Source organism: Salvia splendens, chromosome 1 (assembly GCF_004379255.2).
Source record: "Salvia splendens isolate huo1 chromosome 1, SspV2, whole genome shotgun sequence".
Classification (NCBI taxonomy): domain Eukaryota; kingdom Viridiplantae; phylum Streptophyta; class Magnoliopsida; order Lamiales; family Lamiaceae; genus Salvia; species Salvia splendens.
In genome coordinates, this window is record NC_056032.1 from 39,964,515 (window position 1) to 39,983,798 (window position 19,284).

The 19,284-nt window shown below is 40.3% G+C and overlaps 2 protein-coding genes and 1 pseudogene across 2 annotated transcripts; 1 reads left to right on the plus strand and 2 right to left on the minus strand.

The window, feature by feature from the left end:
• Nucleotides 1–39: 39 nt before the first annotated feature.
• Nucleotides 40–1,933, minus strand: LOC121800114 (annotated as a pseudogene).
• A 3,821-nt stretch (nucleotides 1,934–5,754) lies between these two features.
• LOC121788524 (AT-rich interactive domain-containing protein 1-like) lies at nucleotides 5,755–14,432 on the minus strand. The gene is made up of 3 exons (XM_042187205.1): nucleotides 14,426–14,432; nucleotides 7,785–8,767; nucleotides 5,755–6,826 (listed from the first exon to the last, which is right to left on the minus strand). The coding sequence occupies exons 1-3, from the start codon at nucleotides 14,430–14,432 to the stop codon at nucleotides 6,023–6,025; spliced, it is 1,794 nt and encodes a 597-aa protein (XP_042043139.1). The 3' UTR covers nucleotides 5,755–6,022.
• A 3,295-nt stretch (nucleotides 14,433–17,727) lies between these two features.
• LOC121751256 lies at nucleotides 17,728–19,229 on the plus strand. The gene is made up of 3 exons (XM_042145973.1): nucleotides 17,728–17,812; nucleotides 17,905–18,257; nucleotides 18,403–19,229. Exons 2-3 carry the CDS (start codon nucleotides 18,075–18,077, stop codon nucleotides 19,006–19,008), a joined length of 789 nt encoding a protein of 262 aa, XP_042001907.1. The 5' UTR covers nucleotides 17,728–17,812; nucleotides 17,905–18,074; the 3' UTR covers nucleotides 19,009–19,229.
• Nucleotides 19,230–19,284: the final 55 nt, after the last annotated feature.

The window sequence follows — 19,284 nt, forward strand, 5'->3', positions numbered from 1 at the left end:
GAACAATCTATGTACAAGAAGCAGATTCAAGAAGCCACATTTAAGTCATTTTGAATCCATTCCAATGAATAGTTATTGATATATGTAATTAAATTATAATTGTGAGAGAGAAAAGCAACATGATATACAGAAACGACATGCATGCTTACAGCTACAGACAAAGAGAAGACTAAGGATCCACAGGCCCCAAAACACCATCGTCGCTTGACTGTATTCATCTTCAGTCAGTTCCTCATCGCTCGATTTCTCTTCCGGGACAGCCCCCCGCATCTTCCTCCTTGTTGTATTTCAGACAGTATTCTAGAATACGAACAGTAAAGTGTGTCATAATCGCGTTACAGTATAACCCTGAGGATTGCCCATAGGGGAAGTAATGTTTATGGGATTAAATTAGTACTCCTCCTATTTATAAACAGTGTCATAAGATAAACCTTTTCACTTGTATCACGTAAGAACAAGATCATGTGCTTTGTATCAAACATATGAAATCAGATTCATGACATACTTCTCCAGTCAACTGTTTATTTTTACTTCAATCCGATCCTAGAGCATAAGCTACCAAAACATATGTATAGAGGAGAGCTTAAGGTAAGTTTTCAGGAAGAAGAAGTCTGTGTACCTTTAACTCTTTGTTCATATGTAGTTCTGTCGCGCATCATCAAAGCAGCAGCCTCCCCGTTCAAGGGGTCTGATGGATTTGGATACAAAAGTAGTTGTGGTAAAAAAACCTCAAACACATTAACCAGGTCTACAAAAAATCGTTGTTAAAGGAGGTTAGTTAGCATCAACCAATCAAGAATTTGAGACTCTAATCAGACATTGCTTAACCAAAAAGAAGACTGGTCTATTACCAAACATGGGGCTCCAGGTGTGGTTAATAACATCTAGACAAACTGAACCTGACCTGAAATTTGAAAACATGGATATATGGTTGCTAATGTTTGCTAACACGACATAAGAGAGAACATTTCGCAATTGAAACTCACATTTCATCCACATTGGGGTGATATATCTTGTTAATAAATCCTATGGAAGGAGACTTGTAGGGATAGGCATCAGGAAGCTCGACTCTTATCTTCCACACACCGCCATGATACGGACCTATCGTGTTACATTGGAAAATCAAGAGAGAATGTAAACTAAGGGAAAAGTGAATTACACAGAAACAGAGTAGGATAGATAGATAGATATCTTCTGCATACGCTACATCTCCATATTCAGTATAAACAAAATACAAGTTTTTTAAATACCAAAACTGAATTAATCTTTTACAGACGTGTACAGAAAGCATCAAAATGTAGAAGTAGAATGTAGTTTTATAACTTCAATTTTACAGTAATGATGTGGAATAGAGAAGCAAAAAATCCAGTCCTTCTCCAATTTCCTCATCAAGAGCAGTTGATAGAATTTCTTCTAGATGCAAACACAGCTATCAAAAGCTTCAAAACACACACAGTCACACACATTCTCGACTAATTTGCAGTAAGAAAGGGATGATTAGATTTAATTACTGTGAGTGGGTCCATGGAAATACACATAGAACTCCTGCATCCCATCATTCATCATCTCCACCTTGTGATCACTCATCATCCTATTTCAAGAAACCAAAAACAAATAGGAGTAAAAAAATATCAAAGCTTTCTACAAAACAAAGATAAGCGAACTACAAGAAATGAAGATTTACAGTTTCAAGAAGAAAAAAAGGGACAAGATTTACAATTTCATTAAGTCTATCTCTCGTCTCTTGCTTGGGGAAGACATGGTTACAAGAAAAGGTTGAAGAGAGAGATGCTCGAATGAGCTACTTTTTCAACTCTATGAGAAAGATGTTGAATGCATAGACTGGAGATAAAAAGTTGTCTCTGTGTGTGTGTGTGTTACTATTGAATACCCCTATTTCGCACACCATATCTGATTATCCATCAATACGTACGTTGGTTTCCATTACCAAGATTCCTCACCTAAGAGTGACCACAATAGGGGAGCCGCAGCTCCTGGGCAGGGGTGGCTCGGCCGCGGCTCCCTATTGCTAGAGCCACGAAAGGCCACGGCGGGGGGCGCCCACGGGAGAGCCACGACGGCGGCTCGGCCGCCACCCCCTGGGGCTCCCTATTGCTAGAGCCACGAAAGGCCGCGGCGGGGGGTGCCCATGGGAGAGCCACGACGGGGGCTCTGCCGCGTCTCCCTATTGTGGCGGCTCTCGGCTGCCGAGAGCCGCAGCTCCCCCTATTTCGATTTTTTAAAAAAATATTTTCGAAAATATTTTATATATGCCTCATTCGACTCATTTTTTCCTCACATACATTTTACACCATTCTCTACAATTTTTATAATCTCAAAATGCAAGGTGGAGATGATAATTCCCCCGGTTATGAAGATTCGGGATACGACAACTTTCCACCTCCCCAACCCTGAAGATACGGCAATTTTTAATTTTTTTAAAATTAAATTATGCATTTTTTATAATTATTATAGTCCGATAATTTTTATTCTAGTTAAATTAAAATATACAAAAAAATGAAAAAAATTAATTAGTTTGTGGCTTGGGCTTGTCCATTATTAGGGTGGATAAGTTTTTTGGTGGCTCGGCCAAGTTTCGTGGCCTAGGCCAAGTTTTTGTGGCTTGAGCAGGGCCACGGGCTCTCCTATTGTGGACACCCTAAAGTCACGAAATTATTCTTTCTATCTAGATTCTAGAATATAAAGGGTGTGTTTGAATTGGAGTTTATATTTCATTTAGATAAGAGCATAATCATTTTGTAACAATGATTTTCTTGGTTTTCTAATTCTATTTATAGTGTTTGAATTGATGGTATATTATCTATAGTCTTTAATAACATATGTTTGATATGCTATATACTACTCCCTCCGTCCCACTTTAGGAGTCTCGGTTTAGCATTTTTGGGTGTCCCACTTTAGGAGTCTCGGTTAGAATATTCCATAAATGGTATTAGGCCCCACATTCTACTAACTTTTTTCTACTCACATTTTATTATAAAACTAATATAAAAAAGTAGGACCTACATTCCACTATCTTTTTTCACCAACTTTCCTTTACATTTCTTAAAACTAGTGCCGAACTCAACCGGGACTCCTAAAGTAGGACGGGGGAGTACCACTTTATAGGGTGAAATTCCTAAACTCTCATTTAACTTTTTATAGTATATTGAATCTGGAGGCTATATTAGTAATTTCAGTTAATTTAAGATTGACATTTTATTGTTATCACTAAATTTTTGTTGATAGTATTATATAACAATTCAAACACCAGATGGAGCGAGTAAATATTCTTTAAATATTCCTATCTACCAATTCAAATATATATTCGCATTATACGTATAAGTTAGAGAGAGAGAGACAAGATGGCTATATAAGTATTGAAACAATGGATCAGATTTTATACTAAGAAAACTGAACCAGTTGTATTATTATATACTAGTATGATGTGTGTGTATTAATCCAATGAACATAATAAAAAAAATTAAATAAATAAATAAATTAATTAATAATAGAGCCTTGAATCATTATGTCATGGATTTAAATAATTGCCGCAGTTTAATCCGAACCATATTATAACATTGCTAAATAGATAAGACAAAAACCAATAGTATAAAATATAGACGCATTTAATTTAAAATATGGAACAATATCCCTGTGGAGAGCAGCACAGCAAGTGATCCAAATCCGTATTTTTGAGTTTGGATCCCCTGCTATACTGCTCTCCACATCAGGTGTTACTGTTCCATACAACATAATATTTAATTCATGAATTATAAACTTAAAATATTATTTATGGATTTGGATCCCCTGTTGTGCTGCTCTCCACAGCATGGACTGTTGTTCCATACAGCAAAATATTTAATTCATAAATTATAAAATTAAAATTATTTTTTATTTATTATAAAATATTAGGTTGTATGGAACAACATCCCCTACTGTGGAGAGCAGCACAACAGGGGATCCAAATCCGTATTTTATAAAATACGGATTTGGATCCCCTGTTGTGCTGCTCTCCACAGCAGGGGCGGTTGTTCCATACAACATAATATTTAATTCATGAATTATAAAATTAAAATATTATTTTTATTTATTATAAAATATTAGGCTATATGGAACATCCCTTTGCTGTGGGGATCCAAATCCTATATTTTTCGGCTCTGTTTAATTTGATAACCTATTTATTATTTCAAACAGTCTTCCCTCTATGTCAGTGTAACCCGTAACCCATGGGCTGGCCCGAATAACCGCTAAATATATAGGGTTAGGACTGAAAATTTCTAGCCTGATAAAATAAAACCCGATTAGCTCGCACTAGATTAACCCGCAACCCATTAGGGTCAGCCCCGAAAACCCGATAAAATTTCTATTATTCTATTTTTTTACTTCTAGTTCGACACTTTATTGATTAATTTTATAATATAGATAACTAAAAAAATAACTTTCAATTTTATATTAAATATATAAACTGTATATTGAATTTTTATTAATATAATAATAGATAAATAAATTAAAAACTTCACATTCACTAAAAAAATATTTAAATTTCTAAACCATGCATTAAAATTCCATGAAATATCTCAAATATTACTATTTGATCATATTTATGATTGAGTTTAAGCATATATTTCAATACATCATAATTAAATGTTTTACATTGTATGAATATAACTATTTTTAATCATCATTGGACTCGATTAACTCGTTGGGCTAGCCCGAAACCCGAGTTTTTAGGGTTAGTGTTGAACTTTCATAACCCGAAAGAAATCACAACCCGATTAGCCCGCACCCGATTGACCTGCAACCCGAGTAGGATTGGCCCGAAACCCAATGAGCCGGCCCGATTAACATCCCTACCTCCGGCTCACCAAAATAAAGTCACTCTGCAAATGTAAATCGAAGAAGTTCGTGGCTTGCGACTTCTCGGAAATAAACTAATTAAATATGCATTATAATATAAAGACCACTATAATTGCATTTTTGAGATAAAATATGAAAATTTGAAATTTTCTGGTATGGATAGAGTTTGGCAGACTCACTCCAACGTAATAAATAACATACGACAAGATATTAAAAACTAAAAAAAAAAATCTCTAATCTTCTTCTAATACATAATAAATACTACATGCAACTACCGGCACGAATGAGAGGTGGGTTTTAAACTTTAAATTTTTGAAAGAGTCAATGATCATCCGACTTATTAGGAGTAGTATATTTTTTGAACCATTTATATGTATGTATTTCTTTACTCCTTCCATTCTACTAGAGTTGAAGTGTTTCTTTTGGATATGAAAAAAAAAATTAGAGAATAAATAAGAAAGAGAATAAAGTATGTGAGATAATAACTCAATTTTAATGGGACCGAGGAAATTCTATTAATATTAACTAATGAATAGGGGCTAGATGTATAATGACCGATTAAGATTTTAGAGTTGTATCATTTGGCTGACTTGCATAAAATATATTACCATTTAGATTCCATATAAGAATTAAACATCCATTAATGAACTAAATTTATAAGAGCTAAAAAAATTACTCCTACTTTTATTGGTTTCACTATAAAATGGCTCCATGTCAACTGTTAATATTGCTGATTTGTGGATTAGGAAGCTGTCGGTTGTTATTTTGTTAATCAAATATCGAATTCGTACCAAGAAAATGCAATAATCTAAATCAAACATGCCAAATTATGTAAATAGACTTGCTACCCAAAACATAAAAAAAGAACGCTAATATGACGAAGAAGCAAATAGGCACTTAACAAAAAAAAGCTAGTTCTTGATATTCATAATCATAATGAATTTGAAAGATGATAAATTTTTGGACATACCAAAAAGAGAAATTAGCCCTTGCAAAGTATTGCAGTAACCTTGTAACTAAATGTATGTTTCCACTGCTTCTGACTGTGCTTCATCTATCATATTCAGCCATCTGTACACCTGAAACCGGGCGTGTCTGACTGCAAAACCAAAATGAGCTTTATCGAACCAAAAAAACTGCGATTTACACACCTCGAATCAACAACCTATCTGCTACTCGTATGTGGTTTCTTTGGGGAACAAAAAATCGAACCAGCACCAAACCTAGTAGTAACCGGCCCATATTCTGACTCCTCGTCATCACTGTCAATGTTGATCGGGCTGGTTCTGTTCTGGATGGCTCTACGTTGGAGAAGGAACACGTTGAAGTAGTAGCTCACCAATGCTTCCCTTCCCTTCTTTGGGAATTGCTTGAACAGTTCGTTCCAAAAGTATTTTTCCAATGAGAGACGGTTGGACTGCACTGTATGGTGGAACTTGTTCTGGTCTTCTTTTGTCCATGAGAATGCGATGTCCTCTCCAATCATATCGAGCTTCCACAGATAGAAAGCGGAGCCAAGTTCAAGCTTCACTTTCAGCCTCTTTTCCCTAATATGGAACCTCACACATTCAAAAGATCCAACAAACTGACATCCGCAACATTCTTGCCTTCCCTTTCCAATACGGTCCCTTTCGATTAGGCTTTTCTTCTTTTGTTCTGCTTTATCCAAAGGCCAGATTTTGGTACCTAACCATTTAGCTTCACTTTCATAATCCTCACCTTGGAACTCAGGCAAATCTGCTTGATGATTTGAGCCTATGGGGATTCGTTTCTTCCTGCAGTTGCTCAAATAGATTGGGGAGTCAGCATCAGACTGTTTGTCAGCATTATCCTCGTCGGTCTGAAAATCTGAGGAAGATGATTCAGCTCCACCCCTGTCTCTCGACTTCCGATCCTTGGAGGAGAGTAGCCTCAGACTGCATCTTAACCCTTCATCATCATACATGCTCGGGTGTATCTTTTGCTTCTTCTAAAGAGTATGAAGAAATTGTTTGAATTAAGAAACATATATGTTCCAAGCCAAGTTGTTCTAAAAGTAGAGATTATATATGACATACCATGTAATGGATAAATATATGCCAATGCAAGCTAACATGGATGCTTTCATGAATTTTTGTTTTGTCAATTCAATTATATTTATCACTCAGAATTTCATGAGATCTATTATTTAACTCAACAAGCGCGTTTAAAGAATGTGTGGCTCTATAATGCATGCAAGTCACTGTTGACAACACATGGGGATTGCAAATCTAAACATAGAACACAAATAAACAGATGAAGTTCAATCACTGGAAGCTGGCTTTTGGAGTAAACTTACCATGTTGCCATTTTCAGAGACATAAGCAAATCAGAGAAGACATAACTAAAAGTACTTGCTGCATTTACTAAAAAATAAGATAGAATAGAATGGAATGTCAGCTTGAGCATATTTCTCGCTTAAATGATTTCTGCGAAATCAACATATTAGTCTTTGTATAAGAAAACACGCGCAATTAACAACTTTTCAGAACATAAAGATCCTTGACAGAAGACATACTGAAATAGTGGTGATGTGCTCAGCACATGAAGATACCCTATTGTGCATCGCGCACATGAACAATAAATGAATATCTCGATACCATAAAAAAGTTGACTACCATAAGTCAAAAAGTTTGGGGGCGGAGTTTTATAGCCCTAGATAGCGGCTAAAATATTATACAATGAGCATGTTAATATACTGATCCCACTGGATATAAGAACACAGCCCACAAAAGATAAAGGCATTTAACTGCTTATTTGATTGGATTTATCAACCATAGATGTTAGATTACAACATACTCTCATGCATCCTAAAACTGGTCATGATGCAGTTATATTGGGGTATTACATACTAATATATATTCATATTCATCAGCTGGAATCAAGCATATGAGTAATAAAATGCAGACCTGCCAGACAGTTCGTTGAGACCCTGCATCTACATTCTTTCTCAAAAGCATCGCCTCACGAATAGTGAGAATTTGCATCCACGGCAGCTCCCTCCCATAACAGTTCCACTTGTGCATTTCAGGTAATGGCTCAACAGCAGGCCCATTAGGATCTTTTCCAACATTCTGTATCCAATTCAGCAAGCCTGTGTAGCACTCTCGTTTCCTTTTCTTACTAACGGAGTCCTGATCCACTCTTAGATCATCACCATCACCGCCATTGTCAACAGATTTCTCCTTACTAATATTCACATCATCACTAACGCCATTTTCACTGCTCCCCTTCTCATTAGAACCCTCAACATCTATATTTAACTCCACAAACACTTGATTTCCATCAACAACTTCAAATTCAGTCTTCTTCAACTCCGCAAACCCATCATCTCTCTCAATTTTACTCGATACGAAAACCTTCGGACCCGACTCCAACCCCATAAAAAACCGAGTAAAATCGAAACACCTTTCCTCACTTGCTCCGTCCTCTCTATATTTCTCAATCTTCCTCAACCATCTATCCAACGCATCCAAATATTTCACATATACCAACTTCAAAGCAGCTGAAAACCTCAAATCAAGCCCACAATCAGCTGCTACCGAGCTCCACAGCCCGTTTTCCGACACTCTGCAATATCCACCTCTCTTCCTCACAACAATCTTAAGCTTAAGCAAATCAACAACCTGCCCCTCACCAACAACCGACGGCAGCGGCCTCAGGCAAGAATTGCCGTAAACATGTTCCAAAAAAGCTTTGAGAAATTCCGTGAACGACCATTTAACCTCGGCGCCGCCATTGTCTTCTGTTCGAGCACCATTCTTGTTGGTTTCTCGGATTACAAAGATAACTACCGGGCGTAATACAACCCAAAAGAAAGGAAAGGAAGAACTGAACTTAAAAATACAACGTATAATCGAAACTACTAAACCAGTGTGATTAGCCGAGTCGAGGAGGCCTCTTCCCGCAAGACGAGATACGCCCCGGTAGTGCTCTTCGGTTTGGCGTGTCGTCCCCAAAGGTAAAACGGCTACGTCTCTATTGATGCAGCACCGCAATCAACAGAGCTCCGGCGAACTGGATGGAGGAGAGGGCAGAGCTTCGACAGAAAAAACTATGCAGGGAGAGGGAGAGAGCTTATGATGCAGAATGCTTTTTTGAATTGTGTAGTGATGCATGGAATGGCTGGCCTATTTATAGGCTCAGTCCACTGCAGGGGGTCAACAGCCATGATGGCTGTCATCATGGCAATTCGTAACCGACGTCGGTTACAGACGTGTGGCAGGAGTGTGCCATCCGTGTGTGGAGCGTGTGGATTTCTCACGTGGCAACCGTGACTGTGCCTCGCTTGACGACGTGTCAAGCCACTTGGATTGCTGACTCGGCGGTGGTCCAAAAAGAATAGTTTGGGCCAAGCACCAAGCCCAAAGACCACCCAAAGACCAATTGCCAAGATCCAAGTCCAAGTCCAAGTCCAAGTCCGAGATCGAGATCGAGATCGAGATCGAGATCGGGATCGGGATCGGGCTCGGGCCCGAGGCCCGAGGCCCGCGGCCACGAGCACGAGCACGGGCTCGGGCTCGGGCGGGCGGGCGGCGGCGGCGCGCGCGTGTGCGCGCGTGTGGGCTCTTTCACCCATCTTGGTCCACTATAATTATTAAGTAACATAAAGTCACTTAATTTATACACATTAAAGATGTGTTAATCCTCCAATGTGGGATAATTAACACTAGTTAATTATTCCCTAAGCTCCATCTCCAAGCTTTAATTAAAAGCTAATTATGCCCAACTTTAATCCACTATTTCTCACTCACCGGAAATCGGATTTGAGAAAGTGAATATACTACATTTACCTACGTAAAATGTAGATCGACGCTATGTCATTTAATTTCACAAAATTAAATGTCTCGTCACATTTATTATTTGGTCAAAATCCATTGACCGGGCATATTTAATCCATGATTTTTTACAATCCCCCACATGAGTGGAAATAGCCGAATGCATATGCATGCAGACACAAGCTCAACCCTCGCGAGGTATATAAGCATAAGGATAGGTAGTTGTTGACTTTGAACCCTCCATAGTCGACACCATTGGATACACAGGCGGCTTAGTAGCGCGATGCTTTGAACTAATCCCCCACGGCGTGCACCGAGACAATGGTGTTAACACTTAAACACCTCAACCTCATCCGTTCTCACGTTTTGTGTCCATTGCGGTCTTGGACACCACTTTGGATTCATAAGTGCGTTTTTTATGAAGCGACCACACTTCGCACTTACGTAGGTGATTCTTAGTCAAGTACCTTGCCATACTTGGTCTCTTTGAGAATTCCATCTCTTTGAGATCCTTAAGAACCATTAAAAGTCATAGACTTAGCCTTTACCACGAGGCAAGTTCTCCAACACTCTATTGCTCTCTAGGGAATAGATATAGTTTGAGTGTTTTTCCATTAACTCTCATAGCTTAGTTGTCCCTTTGAACCAAGTTCTTGGGATCTCCAGTCATCATGGTTGGGTTACCACTATGACAATTCTTTAGTTTGTGGATTTCAAACCCATTCCCTCTAGCAACTTATTCATTTGATCACGGTTTAACCCTTTGGTTAGCGGATCCGCTAGATTATCTATTGACTTCACATAGTCAATTGTAATCACCCCTGTTGTGATCAAATGTCTCACGGTGTTATGTCGTCGACGTATATGTCGAGACTTACCGTTATAGAAACCATTGTTTGCCCTTCCAATAGCCGCTTGGCTATCGCAGTGAATCAGCACTGGTGGCACTGGCTTAGACCAACATGGAATGTCTTCAAGGAAGTTCTTAAGCCACTCGGCTTCCTCACCAGCCTTATCCAAGGCAATGAACTCCGATTCCATTGTTGATCGGGCTATACATGTCTGTTTTGTGGATTTCCACGATACAGCACCACCCCCAATAGTAAAGACATATCCACTTGTTGAAAGTGAGTCTCTATTATCGGATATCCAATTGGCATCACAGTACCCTTCAAGCACCGGGGGGTATCTCGAGAAGTGTAGCCCAAGATTTTGAGTGTGTTTTAAATATCTCAAAACCCTCACAAGAGCTCTCCAATGCTCTTTGCTTGGATTGCTCGTGTAACGACTTAACTTGTTCACGGCACAAGCAATGTCAGGTCGAGTGCAATTAGTCAAGTACATAATGCACCCGATGACCCGTGCATACTCTTCTTGTGCAACGGGCTCGCCTTTGTTTTTGCTCAAGTGAACGTCGAGTTCAATTGGAGTCTTAACCGGCGCGCCATCATAGGCTTTGAATTTATTCAATATCTTCTCAACATAATGTGATTGTGTTAAGATGATTCCATCATTCGTTCTTAGAATCTTCATTCCAAGAATTACATCGGCTAGACCCATGTCTTTCATGTCAAAGTTTCTCTTTAACATGGCCTTTGTATCGTTAATTACTTGAGTGTTGCTACCCAAGATTAACATATCATCAACGTAGAGACACACTATAACATGACCGTTATTAGTGCTCTTGATGTAGACACATTTGTCGCACTCGTTGATTTTAAACCCATTTGATAACATCACATTATCAAACTTCAAGTGCCATTGCAATGGCGCTTGTTTCAATCCATATAGGGATTTCACGAGCTTGCATACCTTTTTCTCTTGTCCAGGTACTACAAACCCTTCGGGTTGTTCCATGTAGATTTCGTCTTCTAGTTCACCATTCAGAAACGCGGTCTTTACATCCATTTGATGAATCTCGAGATTGTGCAATGCAGCAATAGCGAGAAGCACCCGGATAGATGTAATCCTTGTTACAGGTGAATAGGTATCGAAGAAGTCATGTCCTTCTTTTTGTTTAAAACCCTTTACTACTAATCGGGCTTTATACTTATCAACTGTTCCATCGGCCTTAAACTTTCTTTTAAGAACCCATTTGCATCCTAAAGGTTTAGCACCTTCGGGCAAATCAACCAACACCCATGTGTGGTTTAGCAAAATTGAATCAATTTCGCTTTGAACAGCTTCTCTCCAATGCAGCCCGTCTGGGCCAGCAAAGGCTACTTTTATCGATGTTGGTTCTTCATCCAACATGAAAGCAATGTAGTCAGGACCAAAAGTTTTTGGTGTTCTGACTCTATTACCACGTCTTAGTACTGTATCTTTTGGATCGGGCCTTGCACGCTTGCGCGATTCAGGTTCCGCATCTGTTGATTTAGAACTAGTGGCTTCTTCTTCCACTTGTTTAGAACTAGTGGCTTCTTCAATTCTTGTCTCAGAATTGGTTGATACTTTTTCCTTATCTTTGCAAGGAAAGGTATTTTCGAGAAATACAGCATTCCTCGACTCAATTGTTGTTCCTACTGTGATAGTCGATATTTCAGACTTGTGAACAACAAATCGATATGCACTACTGTTAAGTGCATATCCAATGAAGATGCAATCAACCGTCTTAGGTCCGATTGTAACTTCTTTGGGCGGAGGAACCATCACCTTTGCCAAACACCCCCACACTTTGAGGTATTTGTAGGATGGCTTCCTTCCCTTCCACAACTCATAAGGAGTAACATCTTTTCCTTTGAGAGGGATTTTATTCAAGATATAGTTTGCTGTCAAAACAGCTTCCCCCCACATGTTATGTGGTAATCCTGAACTGAGTAGCAGTGCATTCATCATCTCTTTTAGAGTTCGATTCTTGCGTTCTGCAACACCATTAGATTGTGGTGAATATGGAGCAGTTGTTTGATGAATTATACCACTTGCGTTGCATAACTCCTCAAACGGGGCTACATATTCGCCTCCTCTATCGCTTCGAATCATTTTGATTTTACAACCAAGTTGATTCTCAACTTCGTTCTTATAATTTTTGAACGCCTCTATTGCTTCATCTTTGCTTCTTAAAAGATAAATGTAGCAATATCTTGTGCAATCATCTATGAAAGTGATAAAGTACTTTTTACCACCTCTAGTTTGCAACATCTTTAAATCACATACATCCGTGTGAATTAATTCAAGGGGTTTTGTGCTTCGTTCAACCGAGTGAAACGGCAACTTAGTCATTTTTGCTTCAAGACAAATTTCACATTTATCTTGGATATCCAATTCATTAGCCTTTAGTAAATCTAAATTTACTAATCTTTTAATGGCTTTTGAATTTACATGTCCCAATCTACAATGCCACAAATTTGAAGACTCAATCAAATAAGAGGAAGTAGATGCTTTATTCTTATTGGCCAATGGCTTCGCAACACTTCGAGTTGCTACACTAAGCTTGAAAAGCCCATCGGTTACATAACCTTTTCCGATGGATTTTCCAAACTTATACAAGACAAACCTATCGGACTCAAATACAAGTTTAAACCCTTTATTAACTAGTATTGATCCTGACACTAGGTTCTTGCGGATGTCCGGGACATGCAGCACATCCTTCAAAGTGATAGTTAGGCCAGACGTCATCATGAGAATCACGTTGCCAACGCCGAGGACTTCTGACGATGCTTGATTCCCCATGTTGATCTTCCTCCCTTCAACAGCAGTGTAGGAGGCAAACTTGCTCCTGTCGGAGCAAACATGAGCAGTAGCGCCGGTGTCGATGTACCAGCCTCCCTTGTTATCAACAAGGTTAACCTCTTCAGTGACCACTGCAATGAGGTCGTTCTCATCCCAGTCCTTGAACTCCTTCTCAACGACGTGGGCTGCCGGCTTCTTCTTCTTGCTGCGGCAGTCTTTGGCAAAGTGGCCCGGTTTGCCACATTTGTAGCAGTCGCCTTCAAACTTCTTTGAAGGCTGCTTTCCCTTCCCTTTGTCGTTTGGACGGTTTGGGCGAGGGCGTTTGTTGGAGGGACCGCCCCGCTCCAACAGGTTGGCTTTGGCTTCATTTGGGGTGAAGCCTTTAGCCTTCTGATCACTTTTGCGCACGTCGGCCTCAATGCGCAACTTCACGATCAAGTCTTCAAGGGTCATCTGCTTTCGCTTGTGCTTGAGATAACTCTTGAAGTCCTTCCAACTTGGAGGGAGCTTGTCAATGATCGTGCACCTTAGGAATTTATCGGGCAAGGTCATCCCTTCAGCCACTAATGAGTGGATGATCATTTGGAGCTCTTGGACTTGCTCCATGACGGGTCGAGAGTCGACCATTTTGTAGTCCATAAACTTGGATGCTACAACTTGTTCCGTCCCAGCAGCATTATCTATGCTATACTTCTTTTCTAGGTTTTCCCACATTTGTTTAGATGTGGTTACATTGGAGTATACATTGTACAAACTATCATCTAAAGCACTTAGAATGAAATTTTTACAAAGATAATCTCCTTTCCTCCAAGCTTCATAATCTGCCATGACTTCGAGCCTAGTCTCTTGGTCGCTTGGTGCGGGCGGCTCGTTCTCCGTGAGGAAGTTGGCGACGCCCAATGTTGTCAAGTAGAACAACATCTTCTGGTACCACCGCTTGAAGTCAGATCCTCCAAACTTTGGTGGCTTCTCGGCAGGTGGCATCATTCTTGGTGCCAAAGGTGCCGCAGTTGGTCCTTGGAAGGAACCAATTCCGTTGCCCCCGAAGGAGCCAACAACTTGGTTGGGCATAGAGCCCCCACCATTCATGTTGGGCATAGAGCCCGCCATGGTCGTACCAGCCCCGAAGGGACTAGCACCCGCATGAGACCCGAAGGCCCCAGCATTCGTGTTGATCCCGAAAGATCCAACACTAGTATTGAGCCCGAAGGCACCAACACTCGATCCATTAAAGGATCCGAAGGAACCACTAAAAGTGGAACCAACCGAACCACCAAAGGTGGAACCAGTGGACGCCCCGAAGGGGTTGTCCCAAACCCAAGGGACGGTGGATGAAGCGGCTGGGAAGCCAGAAGTTGGCATCATCGAGGGAATCGATGAAGTGTTGACCGGTCCAGTGGTCGCCATGGTGGAGGGAATGGCGGCGGCGGTGGTGGCAGCGGCGGTGTTGGAGTCGGTAGACATCTCCAGCAAAGGTGTTTAATATTTCGAAAGTTTTAGTTCAGTTTAGAAGTCCAAATTCCTTCAAAGGCAAGTTATCTCGTCTTGCGATTGTTGGTTTCTCGGATTACAAAGATAACTACCGGGCGTAATACAACCCAAAAGAAAGGAAAGGAAGAACTGAACTTAAAAATACAACGTATAATCGAAACTACTAAACCAGTGTGATTAGCCGAGTCGAGGAGGCCTCTTCCCGCAAGACGAGATACGCCCCGGTAGTGCTCTTCGGTTTGGCGTGTCGTCCCCAAAGGTAAAACGGCTACGTCTCTATTGATGCAGCACCGCAATCAACAGAGCTCCGGCGAACTGGATGGAGGAGAGGGCAGAGCTTCGACAGAAAAAACTATGCAGGGAGAGGGAGAGAGCTTATGATGCAGAATGCTTTTTTGAATTGTGTAGTGATGCATGGAATGGCTGGCCTATTTATAGGCTCAGTCCACTGCAGGGGGTCAACAGCCATGATGGCTGTCATCATGGCAATTCGTAACCGACGTCGGTTACAGACGTGTGGCAGGAGTGTGCCATCCGTGTGTGGAGCGTGTGGATTTCTCACGTGGCAACCGTGACTGTGCCTCGCTTGACGACGTGTCAAGCCACTTGGATTGCTGACTCGGCGGTGGTCCAAAAAGAATAGTTTGGGCCAAGCACCAAGCCCAAAGACCACCCAAAGACCAATTGCCAAGATCCAAGTCCAAGTCCAAGTCCAAGTCCGAGATCGAGATCGAGATCGAGATCGAGATCGGGATCGGGATCGGGCCCGAGGCCCGAGGCCCGCGGCCCGCGACCACGAGCACGAGCACGGGCTCGGGCTCGGGCGGGCGGGCGGCGGCGGCGCGCGCGTGTGCGCGCGTGTGGGCTCTTTCACCCATCTTGGTCCACTATAATTATTAAGTAACATAAAGTCACTTAATTTATACACATTAAAGATGTGTTAATCCTCCAATGTGGGATAATTAACACTAGTTAATTATTCCCTAAGCTCCATCTCCAAGCTTTAATTAAAAGCTAATTATGCCCAACTTTAATCCACTATTTCTCACTCACCGGAAATCGGATTTGAGAAAGTGAATATACTACATTTACCTACGTAAAATGTAGATCGACGCTATGTCATTTAATTTCACAAAATTAAATGTCTCGTCACATTTATTATTTGGTCAAAATCCATTGACCGGGCATATTTAATCCATGATTTTTTACAATTCTCACTCTCCAACCATCCTGCCATTGTTTTTATTTTTTTCTATATTTTTCAGACCCTAAAACAAATCAAATCCATTTCGCACTGATACATAAACACGTACACTAAATACCGCAAATAAATCGAAACCAGAAAGACAAAGCGACGGTGCACCGTGCATGTGTGTGTGTGTGTGTTAAACTTCGAATAACAAAAAAAAATGAAAATAAAATCAAGCAAAAAAAAAAAGAAGAAGAGAATTTCCGGACCTCCGATTTTGAGATGGGTTTTGGGCGGGACGAAGCGAAAATACCAAAGGTGTGCGGAAATTTGGATTTTTGTTTTTGCGGTCCTGTGAAAAAGAAAAGTTGTTTTTTTTGTCACGCTCTTTTTTTTCTGTCTAGAACAGTGAAAGAGAGAAAGGAATGGGTAGGTTTTGAATATTAGTACAGAAACAGGGGGTTGTGTAGCAAAACCCCTAAAAATTAAATGGAGAAATAAATGTATGGAGGGGTCATTGGGAACAGAGAGACGTACCAGTAAACCAATTTTCAATCGAGGTATTTGGGATTTGGGGATGACTCTTCTATTCTTGACCCCCCTCCTTTTTCTCTTTCTTTTCTTTGCCTTCCAAATTTTGGACTTATGCTTCACAAACACTTCACCTTTATACTAGGGTGGGGTAGGGGGGGGGGGTGTGGGGTGAGAGATATTGAGAGTTTTAGGGTTAAGGTTTGAGGGGTAGCATCTTTGCTCTATTTACTCTCATTCATTGATTTTGGGGGTAGGGGTAAGAAGGAGATTTGGGGACTGGTTGGGGGTGTGGATGGATTCATTGAGAGATTGTTTATTAGGGTTGTTAGTTGTAAAAGGAGATGACAAAGCATTAGTTTTATGATTTTTTTTGAAATATTAGATATATGAGTTGGAAAATAGGAAGGTATTATTATACCTTGTTATATGATTGGTGTGGGGCTCACATTAGGTAGTTATAGGGTTAGGGCTTGATTGATTGTATGGAAAGGAAAATATAAGACATGATTGTATAAGTTTTTCTAGATTATTTGGATAGAGTTAGTAATCCCAATCTAGTGTTTGATTACCTTAATTGGAATCCTACGTTTAACAAACGGGTGTTTGATTGGCATGGTAGCTGACTTGGTTTACCAATACATTTTCCCAGAAAGTACCCTCAAAATAGCATATAGCGGGAAATCAAAATTTCCCAAAATTTTCTCCCTCTCATTTTAGCAATGTCTTTTTAATCTGAAAACATCCATCAATTGAGAGAGGGCTTTCGCTGGCTTTCTTCTTGGGCAACAAACCAGGAGATGATCGAAGAAATTTCGAGCAAAATCAGGCATGGTTTCATTACACTTTCTTACTCGGAATGACACTCTCTAAAATCTCAAACCTTAGTCATATACAAGGACTCTTTTTTCCTATTATCACGTGTTTTGAGTTTGTAAAATCTGCGCAACAATCTATTTTTTGCTCACCATGTGTTTGTTAATTGGCTATTCTTTGTAAATATTTCTTTTTTTTCTGTTTTGTTTTTGTAGAACATGGATGAATGATTTAGGTGAACTTTTTTTCAATCGGGAATTTCTTACAATGTATTGTAGTGTATTATATATACGAGCATTGTTTAAATTTGCTATGTTTGTTGTTCCCTCATGAAGAAACTTCATATGGTTTTGGTTATAACTGTCATGGCATGAAAAACGCAGGTTAGGGGCTACAGAGTTTGGTCATATGGCAGACTCGCAGCTACGCAGCAATGCTTACGAATGGGATCCAAGTGGTCAGGGTAAGTGCACTAGAAATTAGTTACTTCAGCTGTTTTTATTGGTGCATCTTATGAAGGAAGGATTGTGAAGGAATCAACTGCTTATTGTGCAGGTAGCAGTTAGTTTGGTCACAGTAAAGCAGTAAAAGGAGATAGGTCTAGGCGTTCTTGGTCAGACCGAGAGGAGGCTACGTTTTTAGCTGCACTTAAGGAATTGGTTGCAATTGGGTGGAAATCTGATAATGGTTTTAGAGCGGGGTATTTACAACGACTGGAGGAATCAATGAAAAAGGAATTTCCAAAAACCGACATAAAGGCTCATCCCCATGTTTACTCGAAGTTCAGCACTTGGAAGAAGAACTATTCCTCACTTTGTACCATGCTCGACCGTAGCGGGGTAGGCTTCAATCTACACGATGACTACAAAATAGAGTGTGACGACGAGCAATGGGCTCAGATTGTGCAGGTACTAACGACATTGATTCATGCTTTATTTTATAACAATAGCAGAGTTCAATGCAGAACTTGGAGTGACCTTCCTAGCCCTATTATATTTCCTTATGTGTACTCACTATGTATTTGCCTGATTTATGTGGACTCGTATTAATTAGAAGGACAGCAACGCGAGATACATGCGCAACAAATCTTGGCCTCATTGGGATTCATGGAAAGAGATCTTCGGGAAAAATTGTGTTGTTTGTGTGCGTGCAAAAGATGCAGGGGAAGCTGTTGCTAAGATGAAGGCTTCACAAGAGCACACCAATGGTTATGTGGAGGGCGATTACCATGTGAGCTTGGACGAGCTATTTCCTGATGAAGTAGTAGCTGAACATGTCATCCTAGAGCAAGGAGAGGGAAGTCATACTCATGGGGAGAAGCCTGCACAAAAAAAAACAGTTAAAAACGGAGGTAAAAAACGCAAATCTGTAGACCAACTTGAGCGTGTCCTTGATATCATGAATAGGATAACTGGAAATACTAGTGAACGGCTAGAGACCTTATCCAAAAGGATTGGGTACGAGTTTGAACAAAGTGATAAGAGGGAGGAGGTGTACAAGCTACTAGGGCACATCTCCGGGCTAACATTGAGGCAGAAGTTTTACATATCTGCCAAACTTGTGAAAGAGTCGGAGCTGTTGGATCTCTTCCGGAGTATGCCGGAGGAGGACCGCCCGGAATTTGTGGTGTTCATGCTGGAAAGTGATGGCTTTATTTGATGGAGATGTTTGGTTGCCGGTTTTGCATCCGTTTTGGTGGCATCTTTCTGCAATTGTTGGATTGTTTAGTAGCTTCTTTTGGTATTATGACTCTGTATTGTCCCAAGTATCCAACTTCATGCTAGATTATTTTGTATGGATCGAACTAAATGACTTTGTAATTTTTGTAAAGATGCTTAGTTTAATTTAATATGACCCATGCTTGATTATTTTCCATAGCATATTTGACCCTCAATATCATTCAAGTTTTTCTGATTAATTGTATCAGGGAATGGA

What these genes read in the sequence shown, in the direction of transcription:
- LOC121751256 (XM_042145973.1), top strand. Translation starts at nt 18,075, where the DNA reads ATGAAAAAGGAATTTCCAAAAACCGACATAAAGGCTCATCCCCATGTT. An exon ending in AATGGGCTCAGATTGTGCAG is followed by an intron (nt 18,258 to 18,402) that starts GTACTAACGACA and finishes CGTATTAATTAG; the next exon opens with AAGGACAGCAACGCGAGATA.
- LOC121788524 (XM_042187205.1), bottom strand. An exon ending in CTCAACGAACTGTCTGGCAG is followed by an intron (nt 6,827 to 7,784) that starts GTCTGCATTTTA and finishes CATACTCTTTAG; the next exon opens with AAGAAGCAAAAGATACACCC.